Genomic DNA, 26,849 nt, shown 5'->3' on the forward strand with positions numbered 1-26,849 from the left:
GAGAGACTCACGGCCCAGAACATGCCAACATGCCATAGTCAATCCTGGACTGCATGGTCCAGGCACTGCCAGAACTCAGGGTCAACCTTGTCTTCTCAATTGAATTAACTGTCAGGACCAGAGAGGACCTCCACGCTCATCAAAGCAAGTGCCCGGCGTGGCTAGGATGGCCAGCTATGTGTTTACCTGCCATTTCAGAGCACAGCAAGCCGCTCTCCTCCAGCGCACTGCCTCACCAGTCCCTGGGCCCAGGCTCTGACAGCACAGCCTCTTCCTTTTGTACCAGTGTTTCCTCAGGGGTTCATAATCGGCCTGGATAGCTGTCGGAGGTGGGGGTCTTATAAAGTGTTTAGCATCACAGACCTGGCCTACCTTACTTTTCTGATGACTGCCCTCTGCCCCCAAGCACTGCAGCCACAAGAATACCCAACACATTTGGGAGAGTGGGGATGTCACCTTAGTTGAGAACTGTTACTCTAGAGAGAACAAGCTTCTGCCTTCCCCTCTTTATCCCTGGTCCAGCTGACAGTGAATAGGACTTTGGCAATTGATCTGATGATATTTGAGCTTGACCATTTCATTTGGCATTTGGAGGCAAGTTCCTCTTGGAAGCATAGCAAAGTTGCAGAGCTTAGAAGGCAGCTAAACCGGCCGAGTGGGAAAGTGAGTTGCCCAGGGACACACAGCTGATAGAGGTGAAGCAGGACACAGAACAACGTAGTCAGGGGTAGGAAGGGAGTGGTTGTTTGCTGGTTTTGATGGTTCTGGAACAGTCTATGCCCTGCTCTCATCCTCGGCTTACTCTAGGTAATTATCATTATGGTGGGGCAGCTGTTGAACAATGGCCAATCCCTGACTCTTCTTTGAGCCCAGGACTGTGGTGAGGATACTGAGTAACCAGTGACCAGAAGCTGACTGGCCTTCCTTGTAACCTTCGTGCCTGTTCCTGTGGGAGGAATCTCTCATTTCCAGGGGAACTCTGGAGGACCCTAGCAGCTGTTAAGCTTCGAGTGTAAATTCCTAAACATGGAAGCCTAGTGGAAGAGAGAGCCTTTGCAGTTGAGACACTGACTCTGGCATCTTTACAGGGGCTTTGGCCTTCTTGTTAAGGGCGAAACACAGTATGTATACTGGGAAGTCTGGGATGTGGTACCCAGAAGATCCAGGGGTTCAGAAACTCTGGGTCCTCAACTAGAGGCTCTAAAGCAAGCAAAGGGTTGGAACCAGAGACCCGGAATCCCTACCTGAACCCAGAGGTCTCGAGGGCCCCCGAGGACCAAGTGTTTCTGTGGCTCAGGTCATTGTCGTATCCACTGCGAACCATGAAGATGTGGTGGCACCACAGTGTAAGGCCGCAAGTTAGGGCCTGAGTTCTGTTCCCTTGGGCTGTGCCCTTTACCTCTGTGAACCCCTGAAGTCCCAGAGAGACATGGTGCTGCCATGTCACCGTGCAAGAGATGTCAGGAGGGACCAGCTACTCCCAAGACAATTTGTGAGAATAACTTGTGACCTTGTGAGGTATGTGAACTAACTGTAGCTTGTAAAAAGTTCTCGGCTCCTGGTTTATCTTCACCATTGGCCATCCCAAGGTCATTTTGCACATAGCAAAGAGACAGAGAAGCATGTCACGTGCTTTCCCCCAATAACTCCAAGACGAAGCTGGGAGGACCCTGGAGATGTAGCCTTTGCCAGGACAGAAGGGCACCTTTGGCACCCCTGAGGTGATCTCGACTTTATCCCAACAACTTCTGCTTCCTCATCCAGGGTTTTAATGAATGGTTTAAAAAGCCATTTGTGATTAGCACATTGTCTGTATGCAGATGGGTGTTGCAAAGCTAATTAAGAGTCTAATAAATCTTGTTTATCTATTAATTTGATTACAATCAAAGCTGCTGGAGCCTCTGAGATCAAGGGTGATCTTGCTCCTCCTCCCTCCGGGAGCAGGGATTTGCTACATCCAAAGAGAAGCCCGGGTGTGCTGCTGGGTAGGGCCATGGCCTGGAGCCAGGCTGCTGTCTTCTAGCTGTGAGTCTGGGCAGTTCCTCAGCCTCTTTCATGCTCAGTCTCCTCATCTGTAGGAAGAACACCAACTCTGGTCCATGGGGATCCCCAGGACTTGTGTGTCCCCCAAACCTTAGCCCGATGTCCTCTTGACAGGCTCTTTTGTTGCCAGCTAATAGATGAGAGGAAACAGCCCCGTTAGAGCAGGGGTGTGGATCAGTGGTAGAGTGCTCGTTTGCATACCCAAGGCCTTGGGTTCAGTTGCCAGCACTACAGAAAGCAGACCAAAGGTACTAGCATATACGTCAGGAAGCCCAGCACAGAGGAGGCCAGTGCAGGAGGGACATAAACCCAAGGCCAGCCTGGGCTACACAGTGAGATCCTGTCTCAAAACAGCAGGAAAAAAAATAGTCAGCTCTTATGTGTAGTTCTTTTTTGCCTGTCTGTACCAATTTCTGTTGGTAGTAGGCTCTTCTTGCCCCTAGAAATCTATTTTTAAAAAGAAAGCAAAACAGGCCATGGAGAAGGCCCTGTGGACTGCCTTTAAGCCTGACAACTGATCTGATCTGGGCCTGACATGGTGGAAGGAGAGAGTGACCCCCACAAGCTGTCCTCTGACCGCCACATGTCTACTGTGGCACACATGGTCCTACACATGTGTACACACAGAATAATTTTTTTTTTTAATTTTTGAGATAGGATCTTACTATGTAGTCCTGGCTGTCCTATAACTCGCAATGTAGACCAGGCTAGCCTTGAACTTACAGAAATCTACCTGCCTCTGCCTCCTGAGTGCTGAAATTAAAGCTGTGCACCACTACACCCAGCTAATCTTTCTCTCTCTCTCTCTCTCTCTCTCTCTCTCTCTCTCTCTCTCTCTCTCTCTCTTTCTGTCTTTCAGTTTTTTAAAGAAAAACTGAGAGAAGAAAGCTGAGGGGCCACAGTGGTAATGAACAGCCCTGACCACTGAGACTCAGGATTCCACAATGGCTCCCTCCTGAGCAATTGAGCAATGCTTACACCCTCTCTCACACTATGAGCGAGCCACAGGAAGGCGAAGGCCAAGAACCATAATATGGAGACACTTGTTATGGTCTCCCCAAATGTAAAAGGCAGGGAGCATTAGCCCCCTAACTGACAGCACAGCCTGGCAGAGCTGGTACCAGTACAGCCAGAGCAGGGAAATTAATTAAGAGAATACTCTAATAGTCACTTTCTCCCAAAGTGGCTTCCACAGGTTCGGGAAAGAAAGAACACAGCTTGATTTCCCTTGCCTTGCGCGGGTATCTGTCACCTGCACAAGGAGAGCCAGGAGCCCTTCATTACAGGCCTAGCTCATTTCTCATATCTCACAAGCCTCTGCAATGCTTGCAGAGCTGGTACACAGACATAAAAGCCATCCGTTTTGACATGGTGTATGAAGGGCTCTAGGCAAAAAGCAGGGAGGAGGAAACCAAGAGAAATGCTATTGGTTTCATGACAGAAAGCCCTGAAAGGGAAGATGCAGACGAGGCTTTGAGGTATGGGTAGGAGTTTTCTAGCTGGAGAAAGAAGGCAAAAGAAGAACAAAGAAAATCTGAATAGCCTTTTACTTGACAGGCAGGAATGATAACGCCCATTGCTGTTAGCAACATCTTTACAGACTTCAGAATATAGGGTAAATGTAGGTACCTAACCTGTGGCCAGGCTGGAGTCCTGAAGACCGAGGACAGCTGGACAGTCTGTCTGCCTGACACTAGGAGTGCTTACAGAGGAGGATGAGGCTGACATCATGTGAAGATGGAGGTCAGAAATTGCCAAGGGCAATTGGCAATGGCTTTGCAAACAGATGTGGCATGGCTGTGGCCTCTTCTCATCCTCTTTGCCATCACTGCACAGAAGCGTCCTGCACCTCATGGATGTCAACATCACCCAGGCCCCAGGGAGCCAAAGCCCAAGGCAGGAAATCTCTCACATCCCCAGTGCAGAGTTCAAGCCAATATCCCTGGGCTTCCTGGGAGGGTGCAGGGAACCTGGAAGGGCAAAAGGCAGGGCCAAAGGGACAGAGCTGCCCTGGCCTGAGGCGCGATGGCAGCACCCGAGGCTGGAGGCACTTGACAGGCACTCGAGATGACCTTCCATAGCCCAGCCCCTCTCAAGTGGGACAGGATTTTGAAGCAGGTTTGCCAGGGCAGGACTAGGTCTAGGGGCAGTTTGTGGCATGATTGGAATTCCCATAGAGGGACAGAATTAACCTAGAGAGGTTATCAGGTCCTTGGGGCTGTTGACTACTACCCTCTTCGGGACAGCTGTGTGGGCCAAAGGAAGAGCTTCTTAGGAGTGACCCCAAACGACCAGGTACCCTTCTGGGCTCTGCATACTGTAGATTAATACACAGTGCTGGTCAGAGAAGCAGGCCTTGGGACACCCTTCCCAATGTGCCCCGCCCCCAGGCCCTTTTGTCACCAGGCCCTCTCACCCCAGCTGGCCCCTCTTCCCTGCCGGCACAGGAGCTCAGGTTGTCCTTGATCTTGGACACAGGGAAAGGGGGTAGGATTGAGAGTCCAGGCAGAGGTGACATGACAGGCTTACTGCTGTGGGTGCCTGTGGAGCCTAGAGCCTTTAGAAGGCGATTAGTCACATGGCGTGCTGGTGGATGCCATTTCTGCCATGAGACCCAAGGCCACCCTCCTCTGTGCCTGCTCTTTGCTCCTGCAGTGTGCACCCCTAAGTATGCACACTAAGTATGAGGCCACCTTTGCTCTGGGATAATGCACTTAGCTGCTAGCCAAGGCCCTGGAGTGCCCACTTTGGCAATGTTGGCTAGCATTGTTCTCTACTAGTTGTGTGTAGGGTGGAACAGGAAGAGACTGATTTCCTCCCATAGGGCCCAGCCATAGTGCTGGAGGCAGTAGGGGCCTTAGCTGCAGGAGCCTGGGAGGCTAGGTAGTGAAAGACAGGGCTTCCCTAGAACCTGTCCAGCTGAATCAAACCTTCCATGAACCCAACCCTGGCCTGGAAGATAATGAGGAGCTTATGAAGCAGTTCTGAGGGGCAGGGTGTGGTGAGGGAAGACAGACTTTTGCTTTATTAAGTCCCCAGAGAGCCTGTGTCTGTCCGGCTCACCCGAGATGGTAGTCTAGCAGGACAATGGGTGGCCAGGGGTCTCCTCTTTTGTGAAATCGTGGCCTGCAGGGTCTCCCAGCCAGGCCCCTTTTGCCAGCTTGTGGCTTAGCCCCTCCCTGAAAGGGCAGAGATGCCCTTGCTAACCAGGCCTTAGGCCTCACTGTTGCGGGCTACACTTAAGTCCCCAGTCAGCCACCTCTGCTCCTGGGCCTTGCTCTGTCTCAGCCATGCCCTGTTTCCTCATTCTAGCCCTGCTCTTTCCCCTTGGACATCAAGAATTATTAGCCTGCCTCACTTTAAGAACACCTCTTTATCCTCTTAGAGTATGTCCTGCTCAGCCCCCAAGGCCTATGCTCACACTTCTGTACTTGACTGAGCCTCTTGGTACTGATTCTCAGTCCACAGTGGCACATGTGTTGAGAGAACAGTATTCATCCTTGTGTTTTGTGTTGTTTAGTTTGGGTTTAGGATTTGGTTTTCTTTTGAGACGGGGCCTCATACAGCCCAGGCTAGACTCATACTTTCTATGTAGCCAAGGATGGCCTTGAACTTCTGATTCTCTTGTCTCCCACTCTTATAGGCTTATTGTAGATGTTTATCTCCAGGCTGTCTGTGCAATGCTGGAATCAAGCACTCTCCCAGCTGAGCTCCACCCCCATCCCTCACTGTGGTCGGCTCTCTCGTGCTGACAAGGCATCAAGACCCACTCCTATATTGGGGGAAAGCGTGAGGACATGCTCTCAGTCTCTTCTCACAAAAGAGAGTACAGGAAGCTGCCTCATGGGAGACCCGTGGATTGAGCTAGTGAAGAGAGTGTCCAGGACTGCTTTCCAGTTTGGCCGCTACCTGGCCAGACAGCAGGGTCCAGAACACTCTGTGACCACCGTGAAGGGTGAGAGGAGAGGCCACAGAGCTCAGCCACTGTCACCTAGAAAATACGGGGTTTGCTCTGTACTGCTTCCTCCATGCTCAGGACTAGTTCAAGGCCTGGTCCTCATCTGGCTTTTCTGTCCAATGGCCTTTAATCCACTCCGTCCCACAAAATGGCTGGATTCGGCTCACTCTAGACTCTGGAATAGAGGCGGGGAAGATAATAGTCAAATGTGTAATACGAGAGTGGTGAAGACAGCGTGCGTGGGCTGCTTTTTATATGTTGAGGGGTAGGAAGGCTTTCCCAGGAGGTGACTTTCCAGAGAAACAAGAAGGAAGTGAGCATCGGCCTACAGAGGCAGATCCGGGGGAGAGGGTGTCACAGATGAAGGTGTTCTGCTGCTCTGGGGCATGGGTATGGTGTCTTACGGCTCTCGCTGAGGAAGTGCAGGTGACCTCCAGTAGGACTAGGGACCTTGGCCACTCTCAATGCTGCGACTCACTTTGGATGCCTCTCACTCCTCCCACATCACCTTGGCTGACTGCAAGGCCCCACTGAGTGCTCAGTGTGAACCTGAGACTGGATTGCTGGATTGGAGGAAGTAGATTCCTGTCTTCTGCTATGTGTGGGCTTCTTGGAAGGAGCTCCATGTGTAGGTGCCCAGTGCAAGGCTGGGGTGAAGAGGCAAGGAGCAGGCTTGGGGATGAGCTGGTGGGATAGATCATTCTGGTGTGCATTTGGACTTTGCCCAGTCAACACTGGAAGCTGATGGTGCTGACCTGTAGGTGAGGGAAGGTCTTAGCCAGGCAGGGATGTGCACACAGGACTGGGAGGTGGGGGTAAGGTATCCAGGCAGGTTTTGCTTGCTTGGTCCTGGGCCCCAGAGGAAGGGTGACCGGGTGACCTAAGCTTGAATTCCAAAGACCAGCTCAGTAGGACTCAGCAGCTCGTTTGTCATGAACAGCTGAGAGCAAGGAGAAGAGATTCAGCCGTGGGCCCCTGTAAAGTGGGACCAGGCTGTCCCTAATGGAGACAATGCCTAAGTCCTGGCTGTTTCTGGAGGTTTCATGGACAGTCAGTATGCTTAAAGAGGGCTCTTAGAGTGAGCTTTAGGTCACAATGGTTCCTTCGCTGCATAGCTGCTGGACTGTGGGCCCAGTTAAAGCAGCCACCCACAGGGATGGCCTCTGCAGTGATGGGGAAGAGCCGCTTCTGCCTGCCCTGTTCCCATGGAAGGTGCATCTTTTCCGCATCAAGTGCTCTCATAAGCCTGAAGTCCCAGGGCTCCCTGGGGCAAGGGTCAGCTAGGATGGTGAGGTGAAGACACTGTCACCTGAGCCCTGCTCCAGCTCTAAAGACCTCTTCTCTCTCTGCAGTGATGGGTCATTTCCTTATGACTCTGTCCCTTGGCAGCAGAACACCAATCAGCCTCCCGGCTCCCTCTCTGTGGTCACCACGGTGTGGGGAGTGACCAACACATCCCAGAGTCAGGTAAGAACCTGTCCCACCCCCTGCCATGGCTCCTTATCTCCCCCCCTTCCCCGTGGGGGAGGTTCTCCAGGGAACCATGCCATGACAGTCCTCACTGTCTGAAGCCAGTTAGTTCTAGGACATATCCAGCTGCAGACCACATCACTCCAAAAAGGGCCTTAGGAAGACCACAGATGGCTCCCTGGGGGGGGGGGGGGGGCATCCCCATTGTATGGCATTCTGGGAGAGAAGAGGGAGTTTGCATCTGGCAGGCCAGCCACAGGTTCTCTTCTGAGACGGTGTTTACCGTGTTTATTCCAGTTGGGTAAACAAACTACCTGTGTGTGATTGACCTCAGGCTCCTAAGCTGGAAACCCTTGGCCCTGAATGACCTGGATTAGGTTTTACCAAGATGTTCCCATCAGTCAAGTGTGCCTTAACCTGACAAGCCCCGGTTGCCTACCTTATCAAGCCTGTTTCCGTTCTTGTCTTCCTCTGTTCTCTCTCCTCCTCACCTCTGTCCTAACAGAGGGTCCTGCACCGCTGGACTTGAGCTGGGCCACCCTGGAGGGAGCTATCATGTTTCCCTGGGGTCCCCATCCACTGACAACCTCTAGGCACGCAGGCCCTATTGCAAGAGTTGGGGCTGAGGAGGGCCTCAACTCAGTGCTTGCCAAGTGCTACTCACCTGCCTCATGTCCCTCTCTAGTGCCTGGGGACCACTGGAGCTGGCATTGTGAGCCTTTGCCCCACTCTATCCCACTCCCTTTGATCACTTTTGGTTCTGGGAACTGTTCAGGCCACCCCCATGCTCCTCTCTGCTGTGTCCTCCTTGTGACGATTCCCTCTTTATCCTTCCCGTTACTCTTTCTCCACACTACCTCGGGGACTGACCTCGGTGATAGCCACTCTCTCTGCTTGCAGGTCCTCGGGAACCCTATGGCCAACGCCAACAACCCTATGAATCCGGGCGGCAACCCCATGGCGTCAGGCATGAGCACCAGCAACCCCGGCCTCAACTCCTCACAGTTCGCGGGGCAGCAACAGCAGTTCTCCACCAAGGCTGGCCCTGCACAGCCCTACATCCAGCCCAACATGTATGGCCGGCCCAGCTACCCCGGGAGTGGGGGCTTCGGAGCCAGGTACAAGTGGCCAGCCTGGGCTGATGGCCTTCTGCAGTGGTGTGTTAGCCTTCCTACCTACATCCAGAAAGGACTCTGACTTGAACTCCAGCTCCGGGTTGCCAGGTCCAGGATGTGAGGACAGTGTTGCCCTGTAACTTATCAGGCTGACATCACCCCCTCCGGGGGGGGGGGGGGGGGGTTAGAAAGGCTACATTCTCACTTCCTTCTTTAGCCTTGTATCTTTATGAATCATAAGTCAGTGGGGTAAACTGGCAAAACAGGAGAGCGGTGACCGTGGGCTCCACTTGTCCCAAGTTCCTTAAGCTTTTTGCCTCTCTGTGGAGGAAAGCTGAGGAGCAGACTAGAGTCCCCAGCTTCTAGGGGAGACATCAAGGAAGGGGCAGAAGCAGGCAAGCCACCCTCCCCTGTCTAAGCCACTCTGACCTCAGTCCACCTAGCTCTAGGGACAAAGTTACTAAGTTTCTGGCCTTGTAGTTCAAAACAGGAGTCTCGCACTTCTGAACCCACAACCACACAGCACCATACAATTCTCAGGTCAGTGTCGACTAGAAGATACATTGTGGTAGCCAATGGAAAGCCAAGAGGCTATGGAAACCTAGCACCAGCAAAAATTCAGGGAACAAGTGGCATAGTGATCACCAGTAGCAAAAACAGCTGCCAACCTCAGGAGTCCCGGATCCCTACGGGGCCTCACATGCACAGGCTGGGTGCAAGGAGTGCATAGGTACCACCCTGTCTATAGTCATCCTCCCGGCATGTCCCAGGCTCAGCTTTAGATTTGAGTACTCTCTGACTCATCCCTGCTTCTTCTCCACAGTTACCCCGGGGGTCCTAGTGCCCCTGCAGGCATGGGCATCCCTCCACACACCCGGCCTCCTGCTGATTTCACCCAACCAGCTGCAGCTGCTGCAGCAGCTGCAGTAGCAGCAGCAGCCGCCACAGCCACTGCCACAGCCACAGCCACAGTGGCAGCCTTGCAGGAGACACAGAACAAGGATATAAACCAGTATGGACCGGTAAGGGTTCCTGCCTCCTGGTCTGGCCTCACCCAGACTGGGGAAATCTTGAGTGTAGGTGACATATGTCTCCTTGGAAGCCCCTAAAAGTGTGTATGTTAAGGTGTGGGTGTGATAGCATGGTTGGGGGGGAGGGGTTGGTGTGCTATGATCTGCGTGGGATGACAGCTCGTGTGTACATGGGGAAGAGGTACCCCATTGGTCTCTGAGTTCCTGGTTACCAAACAGTGGGCCCTGTGCCTATAGTCACTTTGTTCCTAGCCTGTCCCCAATCACCTCTGAGGCCAATACTGTCCAATTACCCACTTTGTGGATTTCGCCCAGGCCTCATCATAGATCCTCTGACCTTCAGAAGGCTGGGGTAGGGTGTGAAAGGGGAGCCCCACCACCATGCAGGACAAAAGCATGGAGGAAGGGTGCAGGGTGGGCAGGAGGAAGTGGGCTGGGTAAGTCACACTCAGTGTATGGAGGGTGTGTCTCCCTTGGTCTCTGACCAAGGGCAAGGCCAGGGCTTTCAGGAAAGGGCTTCAGCCTCCATCCTCATCTGCCTCCTCTTCCTGTGCCCTCCTGTCCCTGCCCTCTTCCCTGTCCCCTGCCTGCCTCCCTGGGAATGCTGCCTGTGCATTGGAGTGGACTGCTCCTGGCCCTACCCAAACCCCCCAGCTGCACTTTCCCATGAGACCTGCAGAGGGCAGCAGTGAGCCCTGGAGGACTGGGTCCTTGGAGACCTCCCAGTTCCTAGCTGCAGCCACTTGGGAAAGTGTCCCTTCCCCTTAGCTCCCTAGCCTTCCCTCCCTGCACTTTCAATGCATGTGGCATTTTATTCTTTTTTTCTTCTTCTTCTCCCGTTGAAGGTGTGTTCCTCTTTCCAGATGGGTCCCACCCAGGCGTATAACAGCCAATTCATGAACCAACCCGGGCCTCGGGGGCCTGCCTCCATGGGGGGCAGCATGAATCCTGCCAGCATGGCAGCTGGCTTGACACCCTCGGGGATGAGCGGCCCTCCCATGGGCATGAACCAGCCCCGACCACCCGGCATCAGCCCCTTTGGCACACACGGGCAGAGGATGCCCCAGCAGACCTACCCCGGCCCCCGGCCCCAGTCCCTTCCCATTCAGAGCATAAAGAGGCCATACCCAGGAGAGGTAAGTGACAACAGATGGGAGAGGCAGGGGCAGTGGCACAGGGATCGTGGGCAGAGCCTCAGAAGGGGCATCATTGGGCCACCAGAGAACTTTGAACTAACGGTTGGGCATTGGAGTCTCAGCTCCTGACTGTCCTTGCTATTGTGGAAGACCCCCAGCAAGGCATACCACCTGAGTTACGGTTTTTGTTTTTGTATCAATGATATGGACAATCCACCGTGGCCTCCAGTCTGCCTGCAGGATAAGAGGCAGTGACACTGTGAAATGCCTGGCCTAGAGCAGGCAAGCGTTGAAGCAGAAACCATGATGACTGTTAGTTCCTGGCCAGGCTCAGATACTAGCTGGATGGCTTTGGGTGAGGACCTCCATGCAGGGAGCAGCCTCGAGCGCAATGGCTGCCATCAAGCCCTCTAGTACAGGCTGTCTGTGTCAGGGAGGCCATCAGGGAGGCAGTGCGTCCCTAGGGCTTCCTTTCGTCATAGATGCTCTTCTGAGAATACTGTCTTCTCTGGGGTCACCCAGCAGAGGTGCTGATGGAAACCATCCCGGCAGACTGCCCCCAACTCCCTCTAAGGTTGGCGGGGGGGATGTCACCAGGCCTCAGTGACCCTCAGAAAACAATTGAGCACCACTGAGACCAGGATCCTGGCCCAGCAGATGCCCCTCACCCCCAATGAAGCTTGTTTTGGGCACACCCCATGATGCCCCTTCCTGAGCATGGCACCCCAGCTCTCCATCCCTTCTCAGATCACATCCTTCTGGCCTTCAGCTGAAGCTGAGGTGGATTTCTATCCCCACAGGTCCCTTCAGCAGCCACTCTCACAGAGACTGGGTGACGTGATAACTGGTAAAGGTGTCCTTAGCCTGAGGCTCAAGAGTAGGGCCTCGGGTTGGGGATTTAGCTCAGTGGTAGAGCGCTTGCCTAGCAAGCACAAGGCCCTGGGTTCAATCCCCAGCTCAAAAAAAAAAAAAAAAAAAAAAAAAGGAGTAGGGGCTAGGTGCTTCCCATACACCCAGGAGGCCTACTCAAGTCCTGAGCCTCCACCTAAGGGTACCAGTTCGGGGAGAGAAATTCAAAGGCTCATGGGCCACCTCCTAGCCCTGGCTGTCCTTGGGTGAGGACCTTAAGCCGATGGCTTCACTCCCAGAGCACAGCCCCACATGCTTGTTTTTCTTAGCATCCTCTACCCTCAACCTCCTGATATGCCCTTGGCTGCACTGGACAGGCATGTTCTGAACTTGGGGCTGCAGTCCTGAGGCCGCAGAAGACTTGCTTATTGAGGCAGAGCCCTCTGCTCTTACTAAAAAAGTCCTCCACGAAGCATTGTTGCTTCCCAGCTGGCCCAGGTTATAATGCTGGGTGGTCCCTGTCTGGGAGCTCTGGTTTCCACCTCACAGCAGCATGCTCAGCCTATGTAGAGTGTAGTGCCCCTGGTTGTCAGAGCAAGCAGAGGCTTCCAGCACCCTCTGGCTCATTCTCTCCCTATGACAGGTCGAGAAGGCATTTTGTGGGTAGGAGACCACAGTGCTACGAGGAGGCACTGGGGACAGGGCTGCAGAGATGCTCAGTGGTTAAGAGCACTTGTGGCTCTCGCAGAGGAGCCAGAGTCAGTGACCAGGGCCCACATGATGGCTCATAACCATCCATAACTCTAATTCTAGGGGTTCTGATCCCTTCTTCTGACCTTCACGGGTACCAGGCATGCACATGGTACACACACATATATGGGGGAAACCTATTTTTTACCAAAGCTGGACCCAGACCTGACGGCACACCACACCACTGCTGACCTACCCATCCTTTCTGCATCCCTACAGCCCAACTATGGAAACCAGCAATATGGACCAAACAGCCAGTTCCCCACCCAGCCAGGCCAGTACCCCACCCCTAACCCCCCGAGGCCACTCACATCTCCCAACTACCCTGGACAAAGGATGCCGAGCCAACCCAGCACCGGGCAGTACCCACCCCCCACGGTCAACATGGGGCAGTATTACAAGGTGAGCCCCCTCTTCAGGGCACCTCAGGCACTCCCGTATCTCACCCTACTCACAGCAGCATTCTGACCCTGCGTGTGTTCCTGAAGGAATCAGGAGGCAGGGGGACATCCCTGGTTTTCTCTGGGTGCTCAGCTGTGTCTTCATGAGTTCAGATGGTAGTCTTGCTTTTCCTTCTTCACAGAGATGGTGACAGCAGAGGAGGCACAATTCTGAAAGACAAAGCCTAACGTCACCTTGACTCTGTCACCCCCCCCCCCACCCCTGCACCCGCATTTGTTGTATGCGTGTTGCTTATTTTATAGAACATCTCTTCCTGGATCGCACACCTCACCTCTTTCTCGGTGTCCACTTCCCGTTTTTCACTTTGACAGGGTTACTGTGATAAAGATCTTTGAGCATTTAGCCTTTTCCGTTGCTGTTATTGCAAAACACATCCTCAGAAGGGAAAGTCCCTCCATAGTTTACACTGTACCAGCTTGGGTGGCCATTGGCGCTGTGTGTTTGCCATCTTTGCTCATACTTACTTCAGCACCACATGTGCCTGTTGCTCGTTTGGAGTCTTTTACTAAAGTTATAGCTGTGAGCAAAAGAGGTAACAGTCAGGACCCTCCGCTTCCCAACCTGGTCCTGGAGACCCTGTTAGAACCCTGTTCGCTAGCACACTCGTGTCCCCAAGGGGGTCCGGCCATGGGGCCGTTCTGCCCTCACTCATACAATTTTATTTCAACAGCCAGAACAGTTTAATGGTCAGAACACCACCTTCTCTGGAAGCAGCTACAGCGGTTATAGCCAAGGGAGCGTCAACAGGGTGAGCGTCCTTTTGGTCTTCCAAAGTCCAGCAGACCCTCAGCAGGCATAGCGGGCTCTACTCCTTACCTTCCTGCCCCAGCATCTCTGCATGGTTGTAGGGGTCCACAGGTAGAGGATGCACTTCCCAGTCACCTGCAGAGACATAGATATGCTCAGGACCTAGAGTCCATTGCTCTATTGGGTGACCAAGGACAAGTATAGGCCCTACAGAAAAACAGACAAAGGATCCTGGGGACTGGGAATGTGGCCTAGAGTCACAATGTGGGGAGGCCAGCTGCCCTTTCCTCCTAGTGTAGGTTAGACAAGTTGCTAACACACTGAGCCTGTGTGTACTCTTTGACATCTGGCTGTGGAGCCTGACCTGAGGGGATCAGCGGAGTGGGCTTTGATAAGGGATGGGGTCCTTCTCGGTCCCTCCTGTCTTCCAAAAGGAGCAGGATCTTGCAGGTGAGAGTGTCCTCTGGTGAGGGGTAGTCCTAGGGTAGGATTTGGTGCAGATAGTAGAGTGTATGACCACAGCCTTGACCCATTCATTACCTTCCTGTGAGTCCATAATCTATTTCTGATATCTCTTTCCAGCCTCCCAGGCCGGTTCCTGTGGCAAATTACCCCCACTCACCTGTTCCAGGGAACCCCACGCCCCCAATGACTCCCGGGAGCAGCATACCTCCCTATCTATCCCCTAGCCAAGATGTCAAGCCACCCTTCCCACCTGACATCAAGCCAAATATGAGCGCTCTGCCACCGCCCCCAGGTGAGGACCCCACGCTCTCCATTCCTCTTCACTTAGCTCTGTCTGAAGGCCCCCCATGAGCAGTATCAGAGGGCTCAGAAGCTGGGCTACCTGGGATCGGAGTTAGGCAGAAAGGGCAGGAGGACTGAGAACAAGGATTCCCCTCTCCCGGGAACATTTAGTGTGGGGGCTGGACTGCCCTCTTCCCACCAGGAAGAGCCTGGGTCTTCAGGGACAGAGAGAAATGGGACCACACGGTGGGGTGAGCCGACTGAGCCAAAGGAAGCCACAGGCTCTCAGTCGTGTGCTTGGGTACACCACACTTTCTGTGGCTCTTGGCCCACATTTATGTTCTTGGAGCATTTTTGCTTTCCAAGGTGAGTCCCACTCCAGCCCCAGCACCTGTACAGCTGGGGTGCTTACCACTCACATGGTCCTTGTCTTTACCCAGCCAACCACAATGATGAGCTGCGGCTCACATTCCCCGTGCGGGATGGCGTGGTTCTGGAGCCCTTCCGCCTGGAGCACAACCTGGCCGTCAGCAACCATGTGTTCCACCTGCGGCCCACGGTTCACCAGACGCTGATGTGGAGGTGAGGCGACCTGCGTGGTGATTGCCTTGCACAGGTGCTGGCAGCAGCTTCCTGTCACTGTCACCTCTTCGAGATCATTGATAGGGCCATGCACTAGGCAAAGCACCGGGGATGTCACCAGGAACCAAGCATCAGTGACTAGGAACAGCTGTTACCCAAGACCTAAGTGTTGACAGGACTTTCCAGAGGGTGGGGAGTTAGCTAAAGGAAAAACCATCAATCTGAATGTGGCTCATGTGGCCGGAGCTGCCAGTGTGAAGAGAGGAGGCTGCTGAGAACAGCAGAGCTGGGCTAGGTTGGCTCACCAAGCTCTGTAGATTGCAAGGAGGTGACCACTGTCTGGTACTACATGCCCCCCCCCCACCTTAGGGTTGTACATGGGCCAGACTCCGTACATGACTTCTGATGTCTCGAAGGAAGCAATGTTTTTTCCTTTTGATTGAAGGGGAAACTGAGGCTAGAGGAGTATTTTAAAGAATGTGAGTTCTCAAAGCAAGAAGTAGAGCTCCTAGATTATAAATCCCCTCCTGGTTATTCAGTCATCAAGCAGTGTTCACCCAAAGGCCTGGCATAGAGCCCCGGCCCACCCCAGCTGCTTAGTAAGCATCATCAAGGCTGGAAGTGGGCCTCTGCATGTTTGAAATCACACAGCTTTGGGCAACCAGTGGGCTGTCACAGGCAAAACTGGGTGGGCATTCAGGACACAGAGCTGAGGATTCAGAGCACACAGACAAAAGGGGCCAGGGATGCTGTTCCTGCCATACCACCTGGAAATGGCCACAGTCAGCTTTACTGCTGGTCTTGACAAACATCTGTCCTTTTGTCCTTCTGACTCAGTCTTAGGGAAGAAGAGTCACTCTTGGGCTGACAGGGTAGCCAGTGCTGTGGGTGTGGCTGTAGTAGTATAAGATATGGAAATGTGTAAGGGCTTGGGATGTTAGGATGGATTTGGGTAAGTAGGAAGATAGACTCTAGGGCAGTGGTTCTCAACCTGTGGGTCCCAACCCCTTTGGGAGTCATATATCAGACATCCTGCATATCAGATATTTACATTGTAATTCATAACAGTAGCAGAATTACAGTTATGAAGTAGCAATGGAAATAAATTTACGGCTGAGGGTCAGCACAACATGAGGAACTGCATGAAAGGGTTGCAGCATTAGGGAGGTTGAGAACCACTGCACTGGGCTGAGGGAAGGGGAAAGGCTGTGGCCAAGGGGTAGGGTCTCTAGGAACTCAGGATGATCGCGTCCATCCTGGCCTCCTCCCAGGTCAGACCTGGAGCTGCAGTTCAAGTGCTACCACCACGAGGACCGGCAGATGAACACCAACTGGCCAGCCTCAGTGCAGGTCAGCGTCAACGCCACACCCCTCACGATTGAGCGAGGCGACAACAAGACCTCCCACAAGCCCCTGCACCTCAAGCATGTCTGCCAGCCGGGCCGTAACACCATCCAGATCACTGTCACCGCCTGCTGCTGTGTGAGTAGGGTGGGCAGGACTGGGAGGCCTCCCCTGGGTCCCCAGGAATACCCTAGGACATTGTCCTCCATCCCCAAGTGATCGAGGCTGCTACGTTCTGGCCTTTTCTATTATGCTTAGTCATTTTCCCCTTGCATTCTGCCTCCCCTGGGAGTCCACACACCTCCCCTTTATTCCTCAGTGCCACCCCAGGCACAAGCACCTCTGTTCCAATGACCAGGTCAAAGCTGTAACCTACTCTTGATTCATGTGCGTGAAATTTTCCTATTCCCACCACCTCTTCCTATTCCTGTTGTCTTGGGACTGTGGGGAGGATATGTACATGTGCACTCCCACATGTTCACATGCGCACACACGCACCAGCACTCTCCTCCCGTCCCTAGAAATCAGAGGCTGGGACACAGGGCTTCCCTGGGATACTTACAGGGAAGTAAATTGCCTGCCTTATTTCTGTTGGTGTCTCTGAAAGATTCAAAAGGAAACATTCAGTCCTGTCTGTCTCTGCAGAGGGGATGAGGCCACAGAAATTGGACCTATGAGATGGGGGTGCCTCATTAGGCTACAGAGCCATAGCATGCAGAGTTGGGATGCACAGTCCTAGAAGGCTTCCTGGAGGCAGGGGAGGAGGGGCGGAGAGCTGGCAGGGACAAGCCAACTTGACAAGAAGGATGGGAAGTTAGGACAGGAAAGCAGGAACATACTGGAGTCTAATCCTGATGCCGTGTGTCCTGTAAGAGGCTTTTCAGTGGAAAATACAACAGGTTAGCCTGGAGCATAGACAGTGATTCCAAAGGCCCAGCCTCTCAGTCCTGGGCCTCATTCTGATTTCCAAGCCCCTCGTTCTCCAAGGTCTTGGGGTACTCCCCTAGGGCGGCATCATGGAGTTCCTGTAGACCTTGGACGTGGGGCAGCCTGGTCCCATGTGCTGCAGTTAGGGCTGGCATGGGTCCTGTGGCTCACACCGAGCCTCCTGCTCTCTCTGCAGTCCCACCTCTTCGTACTGCAGCTGGTGCACCGGCCCTCTGTGCGCTCCGTGCTGCAGGGCCTCCTCAAGAAGCGCCTACTGCCCGCCGAGCACTGCATCACCAAAAGTGAGTCGGGTGGTTAGATAGGTTGGGAGGGGCTGGGCCCAAGAGGTGGTGGTGCCCCAGATGCCAAACCCTGGAGCACCTCTTATGGGATGTACTGCCCCTCCTCCCTATAGTTCTGTTCCTTGGTATTTCCCCCTTCGAGCCCCTGGACACCACCGTGGAGTCTGGTTTCCCTTCCCACACTTGCAGAGCTAAGTGCCTGAGGGGACTTTTTGCTGACCCAGTTAATTCAGAGGAGCACCAGACTGGGTTTCTGCAAGCTTTGCAGAAAGTCCCTGTTCCTAGCAAGGGTGTTCTTCAGAAAAGGGATTCTCCTCAGTCCTTTCTCCCTCCCATGCACACTGCATACATCACATGGGGAATGCAGGAAGGGCGTGGAATCCAGGATGTGTTCAGGTGCTTGCTTAGACCCAACCCCTCAGTAGAACACCCAGCCCCTCACCCTGTGCCTCCTACCCCACAGTCAAGCGGAATTTCAGCAGTGTGGCTGCCTCCTCGGGCAATACAACTCTCAATGGGGAGGATGGCGTGGAGCAAACCGCCATCAAGGTGTCTCTGAAGTGCCCCATCACATTCCGGCGCATACAGCTGCCTGCTCGAGGCCACGATTGCAAGCATGTTCAGGTGAGTAGTCCCAGGAAGTGCACCTCCGAGACAGACTTCACCAAGTTGGCAGGGTGACAAGGGGCAGGCTGAGGGGCCAATAGGGACACCATGGCCACTGACAGCCAATATCACGTACTCTCTCAGTTATCTTTTCTCCTTCGGGTCCATCTCTGTGGTACAGAAATACAGTTAGACAAGCAGATATTGAAGACCAGCAGAAAGGCCTGGCTAGACACCACAGACTAGTTAGAGACCTGCCCTGAGCAGGTTTTTAGGAAGGAGACAACCCAGGCCAGCAAAGACCCATTGTACAAGAGGATGCCCAGGATGCATGTCCCATAACAGGGATCCAAGGATCACAGGGCCCAGGTACCCCACTGTCAAGCACAGTTCATCCTGAAAACTGCGTGGCAGGCAAGCCTGCCTCCCTCTGAGTGCATAGGTGTTGACAGGTAATGTGATTGCTGTATCTGATACAGACTGATGAACTTGATCAGCTTCACCCTGGGTCCCCCAGCTGCACTAAAGGGACTGCCAGAGGCCACACTGTCCCTGGCCCCAGTAAGAGACAAAGGCAGAGAGAATTGGATGGGGTGCGGGGTCCAGGGGGGCTTCAAGGACAGGGAAGTGATGTGTCAGGGCTGCTACATAGAAGCAGTAGACACCACATGGCTGTTCTGTGGCGGTGAGCAACAGAAGGGTTCTTCCCGGGAACTGAAGCCTTCCTACAGGTCCAGAGCCATGGCAAGGTGTCTCCTGACAGTGCTGATCTTACCTGTCTCTGTCTCCCACTTCCAACAGTGCTTCGACCTAGAGTCATACCTCCAGCTGAATTGTGAGCGAGGGACCTGGAGGTGTCCTGTGTGCAAGTAAGCCATATCCGCCTTGCCTCTTCCTGGGGCTCTAAGCCATTCTGCTTACCCTCCAGGCAAAACAGGCCTCTACAGAGGCAGGGGATAGGGGGTCTTGGATTGCACTGCTGTAGCACTTGGACCAGCAGTGGCAGGACAGTGGAGATGGGTGGGCTGTGCCCTGCTTCCAGGAGCAAAGACCAAGCCTGTTCTTCTTTTCCAGTAAAACTGCTCTGCTTGAGGGTCTGGAGGTGGATCAGTACATGTGGGGGATCCTGAATGCCATCCAACAGTAAGTGAAGCTGTTCCTTCCCCCCACTGGAGGGGAACAGCCTGGCCTAGAGGAGAGTAGGGAGAAGGGGAATGCAGACAGCCTTGAGTTCTTCTGGGCCAGCCACCAATCTGCAGCCTGACCTTGGGAATTCCTGGACTTGGGGGCCAATATGTTCTAGAAAGGACAGAACTCAGCCAATGCAGGAACTCCTCTTTGGGGGAAGAAGGGGCAGAGGCCTTGGGGCCAGCAGCCCCAGGCTCTGTTTTTCTAAGCCTCAATGTCCTCATTTCACCAAACAAGGTGTGAACTCTACCAGGCCTGTGCCCTATGCGCAGCTCTGACAGAGGAGGAGTGTAGACACAGGCGTCTTATCTCCAAAGCTAGGGACTCTAACCTCCGTTCCTCCCCAATTGTTTTCCCTACCAGCTCCGAGTTTGAAGAGGTCACCATTGACCCTACATGCAGCTGGCGGCCAGTACCCATCAAGTCGGACCTCCACATCAAGGATGACCCTGATGGCATCCCCTCAAAGCGGTTCAAAACCATGAGCCCCAGCCAGATGATCATGCCCAATGTCATGGAGATGATCGCTGCTCTGGGCCCTGGCCCGTCTCCCTACCCCCTCCCACCTCCTCCTGGGGGAACCAGTTCCAACGACTACAGCAGCCAAGGTATGCAGTGTGATACAGGACAGGGACGGGGAGAAGAGGCCAGCCTGGGTCCACTGGGGACTTGACATTTCTGTGTTGGTGGTGGCAGGTACAGAGTGGGGCTGGAGAAATGGTTCAGTGGATAAGAGTACCTGCTGCACTTGCAGAGGGTGTGGGTTCAATTCCTAGAGCCCGCACAATGATTCTGAACCAGCCATAACTCCAGTTTAAAGCCCATACTCTTCCGAACTCTGCTTGCACACGTGGTACCTACATATATACATGTAGGCAAAACACTCCACTCATGCATGCCCACAAAAAATAAATCTTAAAAAGAGAGGGAAGGAGGGAGGGAAAACACACCCTCCAAAACTAGTCCTCGGGTCACTAGACTTGAGGAAATGATGGTCCAAGCGCCAAGATTTCAGTCCTGCCCTTCTGCCTCTCCCACCATCCCAGAGAGAGCCAAGGTGCTAGAGGCCTAGCCAGGCTTACCCTGGCTCCTGTCACTCCGTTTCACTCTCAGACTTCAGACATCACCCCTGCTGCCTTCCACTCAGTTCCTAGAAAATATCCCACTCTCTGTCTGAGGACGGTGGCCCTGTGACCTTAGGTCTCCAATGTGCCCAGGTAGTTACTGGGCCAGAGTCATTATGTGTACTGGCTTGAGTCCCACAGCCTATGCCAAGGACCCCAGCATCTGAACACTCTGACTCCCCGTCGCCATAGGGTGGGGGATGCAGTGGCTGGAGAGGCTGAATTATCTAGAGCCTGGTATTCTTGAATAAGGCAGAACAGCCCCCCTGGATCTGGGGTTAGTAGGAAATGCAGCTCCCGTAGACAGCAGCCCGACAACTCTGATTAAAGTCTGAGCTCCTTTTGATGTCTCTGGCTTGACCTCTTCCTGCCCTTCGGTAACAGTAGAGCAGCACCCTCACCTGGGGTGGGGGTGGAGGCTTTTCACACACCTGGGGTGCCCCAGCCCATGGAATGAAGGCATGACTACTTCATCATAGAGCCTAAAGCAAATGCTTTGGGAGCCACGCCTGTTTCGAGCGATGGCAAGAACTTGGCTTTTATACTCTTGTCAGCTGAGGGTGGCCACCTTCCCTCTGGATGACCTGCCTCCACCCCATCTTCTTCCCACCCCAGGAAACAACTACCAGGGCCATGGCAATTTTGACTTCCCCCATGGGAATCCCGGAGGAACATCCATGAACGACTTCATGCACGGCCCACCTCAGCTCTCCCACCCTCCGGACATGCCCAACAACATGGCCGCCCTCGAGAAACCCCTCAGCCACCCCATGCAGGAATCTGTGAGTACCTTCAACCTGTGCCTCAACATTCCCATTTGCCCCGTGTTCCACTCCCAGCCTCATCTCGGGCTGACTGAGGCAAGGGGGCTTTCCCTTGGGATCTTTGTGGTGGGAATACCCGGATTTCCTCCTCAACCAAAAGAAAAACTGTGATTTAGATCTGAGGGCTCTGAAGAAAGGGAGAGGCTGGCATGCTTGGTCCGCATCTGTTAACTTCGCTGTTTTATGGAGGACTTTGGATCCTCTTGAAATTAAGAAAGCTCCAGGCTGCCCCCTGTGCCCACGGGTACCACTTCCAAGCTCCACTTACTCTCTCCCAGACTCTGATCCCAGCCCCCTGAAGTTAGGTCCCATGCTCAGGTGTTTAGTCTCCAGGAATCTGAATCTTCTTTCAGGGTCTCACCACCACCTGGCAAAAGGAGGTCCTGGGACATCTGACCCCCCTGAGACAGGCTTACCTTCCTTGTCTTGTCTCCTGTTTATTGGTGTGTTCCACATGCCTGGGGACACCTCCTTGGAGCAAGATGCCCAGAGCTAAGCACACATCATCCCTTCCTGTGGCTCTGGCAACAGCAAAAGAGCCATCCATCCTCTTGAGTCCTCCTCTGTTTGAATGCTGGACCGTTGCACCCCATGTAGCAAATGCTCCTGGCTCAGGATAAACAAGGCACCTTGAGCCTTGTACTCCCAAAGCACACCTTCTTAAGGAGCTGGGAGGAAATACAGCTCCAGTAGACAACAGCCCAGCAACTCCTATTAAAGTCTGAGCCTCTTTCAATGTCTCTCCCATAGACCTCATTCATATTGGTCTCTCACCTTGGAGGTAAGGACCACAGAGAGGAATGCCAGCCAGAGAGTGTCCAGCATTTCCACAGTGCCTGGTAGTGGGATTGGGGGACCTATGTTGGGAGGACTAACAGGAGCCTTCTCACCTTCTCTCATGTGGCCTGGGAGAAAAGGGTCACACTCACATCCCTGACTCTCACTAAGAATGAGTATTGTGGCTGAGGCATCTAGTTCCATTGGTAGAGTGCTTCCCAGCACTGCATCAACAACACATGGTACAGACTTGCCGTCTCAAATCTCAGAGATAGAGGGAGGAGCCTCAAAAGTTCAGAGTCATCCTTGGCTACAGAGCAAGTTTGAGGTCAGCCTACGATACTTGAGAGTCTGCCTTGTGAAGTTTTCAAGTTCCAGCTACTGATCTCCAAGTTCCCCAGGACCTCAGCATTCCACAGCTGGGAGACACCCACACATACTGCATGCCACAATCACTCACAGCTACTAATCCTGGAAGATGGTAGGGAGGACCATATGCCCTTTTACAAGCCAAGCTTTTTTACTTCTTGGTTCATCCTGCCTCCAAGACTCTACATAGAGGACTCTGTACCTAGATCAGCCTCGGAGCTCCTCTGGGATTCTCCAGAGGTGTGCCTGGTCCTTTCTCGGCTGTCATCTCTTCAAAAAGCAGCCAGACCTAGCACTGCATTTATACCACGTGGGGGAGAGAATCCCAGGTCAACCCTTAGTGCATCTACTGGCTAGAAGCAGCCTGACCCTGGATGAGCAGGCGGCCGGAGGGTTCTCCTACAATCCAGGAGAGGCTTGATGGTTCTAGCCAAGCACTGATTTGCCCAAGAATTCTCCCACACCAGTCAGCACATTGGCAGATACAACAGCAGGGCCCCGAGCCCTGGGACTTTCTAACTCTTGCCAAGGACTAGGGGGCAGTGGACCAGAGATTTCATAGGATCCAAGATTTCAGCCCTGAGCTTAGCTGTTCATGGGGTGTGGAGTCCCTCTTAGGAAGGGTGCCATGGAACGTCCACTGTTGTGAGCCAAGTGGAGCCCCCAGCTCGCCTCGCAACACTCTGTGGCCCTTCTTCCAGCCCCTTCATATCATGCTACATGCGGGTCACCTGGGGACCTGAGCTAGAGAAGCACTGTGATTCTGGGGTCACAGTGGAGTGGAGCCCTGTACCCCCACAAAGAAAGGGCACACCCGGACTTTTGGTAGATACCAGAATGCAGCAGACTTGGGGAACAGCTTTTAGCAGAAATGAGAAGAGGTACTGGGGTCTGGGAAACCAAAGGTGGTGTGATTGCCGCTTGCCAACCCAGCAAGGGAGGACACGGAAATGAAGATAGGGCAGGGGTGAGAGTCATCTGAGACCAAGGAAGCATTTGGTCACCAGGCCGATGTGTCCTTGGCAGTATGTGAGTGGGGCTGATGGCCCTGTTCGAATGCACAGAGCAGGCAGAGCTTTGCTGGAGGTGTACGGAGCAGCCTCAGGCCATCTGCTTTGAAGGGTCTGCTTGGAAGAGCAAGCAGCATTCACAGGGCACGTATGTCCATAAAAACCCCGTACCCACCTACACACAGCCACCTGGTTTTCAGTGCATTGCCAATTAGAAGGGATGAATTCCCTAGTTAACCTGTTAGAGTCACCCTGCCCTGTTCTTCAGCAGCCCCAGAAGAAGCCCATTGCTAATCCAGGTGGTATGGCCTTGAGAAGGCAGTACCCTAAAATGCAAGCCAGCTTCTCTCCCCATCTGCCATTTTGACTTCAGATGAGTTCCATCCTGGGAGGCAGGCAGGCAGGCAAAGTACCCGTCTCCTCCTTATCGCCAGCCAGGGGCCCACTTGGGGGGTCACACTCCCAATCCTGAGCTGCACGCCTGCCCGTGTCCACGCCTGCTCTGCACTGCCCTGGCCCTGGCGGGGGGGGGGGGGGGTCCACCATGCTGCCAGCAGCTACCCGCTTCCCGGAAACACGTCCATTTGCTTTTCCATTCTGCCCTCCCTGTTGTTTGTCGTGACAGTGTGGGGGGCTCTCTGGTCTGTGCCCAAGGCCCTTCCCAGGCTCTGTGTGGAGGGACGCCCCTTCCCCATGTGTCCCTTCACGGCCTTCCTGGTTGTCAGTTTCTGGAAAGGATCAATTTTTTCCCCACTCTGCCCCTAACCCCATTGTTCTTCATGAGGGGTTCCCTTGTTTGAGGTCCGTGACTTCCCGGTTTGTTTGGTTTTCATTTTCTCCAGGCAATCCCGTCGTTGTCGTCGTACCTCGTCACCTCACCTCTCTTTTCTCCTGCTCTCTCCTCCTCCACAGATGCCCCACGCTGGCAGTTCTGACCAGCCCCATCCCTCCATACAACAAGGTTTGCACGTACCACACCCCAGCAGCCAGGCAGGGCCTCCATTACATCACAGTGGGGCTCCTCCTCCTTCCCAGCCTCCCCGGCAGCCACCACAGGCCGCTCCCAGCAACCATCCACACAGCGACCTGACCTTTAACCCCTCCTCAGCCTTAGAGGGTCAGGCCGGAGCACAGGGAGCATCTGACATGCCGGAACCTTCACTGGATGTAAGTTGGGGTCACCACACACCTCGATCTGGGGCCAGGCATGGCACCGGGACCTTCCCAAGAAAAGGGGGGTACTTAAGGGCTCAAGGCCCTGGGTGGAAAGGTGGGTGGGTGGTGGGTGGGCCCCAGCCAGTCTCCCCCAATTCTAACACTAGGATGCCCCATATGGAGATATGTCATGTGAGGCCCACCCCCGCCCATCAGACCCTTGGCCCAATAGTCCTGTTCCCCAGTCTGACCCATCTTCTACCTAGGTCCTTGCAGGGTCCCTCCAGTCAGGGCCTTGGAGTTAGTACAAGAGGGTCCTTGCCCTTCTTCCCACACCCTCCCTCACACCCCCATGTCGAGCTTGCTATTTCTGTATCTACTTTCTGGCCTGGGCAGGGGAAGGGCTAAGAATGACGTCCCACCATTGTCTTGCTGGTCTTGTCTGCCTGCGGTTTCCTCGTCCATGTCTGTCCATTCCCTGCTTCCGCTTGCTCCATTGCTCACTCCAAGAAGCCTCCATGTGGGATGATGGAAGATGGTGGGGGGTGGACATGACTGGGAGAGACAAGGTCGAAGTGGGCGGCTGAGACTCAAGGATCTCCCATCCTGGGGCCTCAGTGGTCTAGAAGGAGGGGGTCACAGAAAGACTGTGACTGGACACTTGTTCCTCCTACCCCCTCAGGAGCTAGGAGCTGTAGTTGGCCCCAACCCTAGGTCCTGGACTCCTGGCCCTGCTGTCAACATCCACCCCGGTGGCATCTTGACAGGGAGAGCTGTGCCATTATCTTGGGTTTACAGACACCCAACTCTCCTCCCCTAGCCAGACGAGTGGGATGCATCTAGATTCAGGAGCTCCTCTGTTCCTATATGACATACATACTCCAAGGGTATGACGTGAGTAGCAGGGACAGTGAACCACAGGGACAGGACAGGACAGCTGGCCAGTCACAGACTCACTAAGATTCTGGGAGAAGTCTAGGGCAGCAAGCATCTGTGGGGACCAGCTGGTCTTCCCACAGCCTGCCTTGTGCTTATGGATGAAGCCAGATGGCTTGCATCAGGAAGCTGCTCGTGGCAGGGTCTAAGAGGACAGGAACAATCAAAAGGAAGCCCAGCCCTTGATCTGCAATGGGGCTGACATTGGTGCCTGAGAAGAGGGATCAGCCCAGTGGGTCTCCACTGGTAGGCTGAGGGTCTCACCTCTGCCCTTGGCATTTGTTGAATGTGGGCGTGCCTCCCCCAGGTGAGATGCAGTGGTCTGGATTGGTCTTGAGGACAGCCAGTAGGCCCATACTCAACACTGTTAGTTTTCCATCTTTGAGGTAGAATCCCAGAGGAGGCAAGTGGAAGGAAGTGAGAAGGCCAGAGAGACCCCTCACTCCTTCTCCTGGACCACCCTCAGCCACCTCAACTGGGCTTTTTCTTTTCTAGCTACTGCCGGAACTCACAAACCCCGATGAGCTCCTCTCCTACCTGGACCCCCCCGACCTTCCAAGCAATAGCAACGATGACCTCCTGTCTCTCTTTGAGAACAACTGAAGGCCACCTTCCATTAGGGCCATCCCTACCCACTCTGCCTCCTACCCCCTCTGCCCCACATACTTGCCCTCCCAGGAGCCCATGTTCAGGCCTCCCACACCAGGACCTCAGGCTGGGGGCTAAGCAGAGCACACTAGGCAGGGAAGGCCATGTGGGTCTGCAGTCCTGTTTGCCTGAATGCTCTGGGGCCTGTGCCCAGAGCAAACCCGAAGACGGCCCCTGGAAGATGAACCCCAGCTGAGGGGATCCAGGCCCAGCAAGAGACATGCCAGTGACAACTATAGGTCCCTCCGTGTGTGCTGACTCCAGACGACCGACCTTCCAGTGTCCCAAAGTTCTTCCATGTTTTTAAACCATAGCCCTGCCTCCTGGCCCAGAGCCTCCTTCAAGTGACTGGAACCTGAGAGAAGCCTGCACTCCCTCCCCCAAGCCAGGGACGTGGACAAGCCTTGGAGGAGGGTGACAGTTTGCAGCAGTGAGGAAGGCCACCCCACACACACACACACACACACATACACAGACACAAAACTCCCACAGAAAAGCACAAACCTTTGGGAAGGAGACCATCCCTCAGGGCTGAGGGTCATGGCTTTGGCCTCTGACTTCTAAGCCAAGATGCCCTATAAACACTCTCTCAGCAGAACAAGGACAAAGTGCTGTGTCTGAGACAGCTTGCCACTCCTGTTGGGGAACTGGTGGGAAACGAATCAGGGCTTTCCATGGAGTCAGGACAATGCATAGGAGGCCTCTTCAACTGAGACCAGGGCCAAGCCTTGCAGGGAGCGGAGAGCACA

General features: G+C 54.0%; 1 protein-coding gene across 7 annotated transcripts in view; it reads left to right on the forward strand.

The window, feature by feature from the left end:
• Zmiz1 (zinc finger MIZ-type containing 1) overlaps nt 1-26,266 on the forward strand; it is a 120,047-nt gene extending 93,781 nt beyond the window's left edge. For 4 of the 7 annotated variants that reach the window (XM_036198641.1, XM_036198640.1, XM_036198646.1 and 1 more), the window contains 17 exons: nt 7,354-7,468; nt 8,372-8,589; nt 9,410-9,608; nt 10,463-10,753; nt 12,572-12,754; nt 13,485-13,562; nt 14,144-14,318; nt 14,749-14,890; nt 16,162-16,372; nt 17,358-17,463; nt 17,927-18,087; nt 18,871-18,938; nt 19,144-19,212; nt 19,621-19,865; nt 20,997-21,163; nt 24,274-24,528; nt 25,948-26,266. In XM_036198641.1, coding sequence (XP_036054534.1) covers nt 7,354-7,468; nt 8,372-8,589; nt 9,410-9,608; nt 10,463-10,753; nt 12,572-12,754; nt 13,485-13,562; nt 14,144-14,318; nt 14,749-14,890; nt 16,162-16,372; nt 17,358-17,463; nt 17,927-18,087; nt 18,871-18,938; nt 19,144-19,212; nt 19,621-19,865; nt 20,997-21,163; nt 24,274-24,528; nt 25,948-26,055 — 2,791 coding nt within the window. In that variant the 3' untranslated portion in view covers nt 26,056-26,266. The remainder of the gene's footprint in view (nt 1-7,353; nt 7,469-8,371; nt 8,590-9,409; nt 9,609-10,462; nt 10,754-12,571; nt 12,755-13,484; nt 13,563-14,143; nt 14,319-14,748; nt 14,891-16,161; nt 16,373-17,357; nt 17,464-17,926; nt 18,088-18,870; nt 18,939-19,143; nt 19,213-19,620; nt 19,866-20,996; nt 21,164-24,273; nt 24,529-25,947) is intronic. The other 3 variants (XM_036198642.1, XM_036198644.1, XM_036198643.1) reach the window with 3 other exon arrangements.
• Nucleotides 26,267-26,849: the final 583 nt, after the last annotated feature.

This window comes from Onychomys torridus, chromosome 9 (genome assembly GCF_903995425.1).
Source record: "Onychomys torridus chromosome 9, mOncTor1.1, whole genome shotgun sequence".
In the NCBI taxonomy this organism is placed as follows: Eukaryota; Metazoa; Chordata; class Mammalia; order Rodentia; family Cricetidae; genus Onychomys; species Onychomys torridus.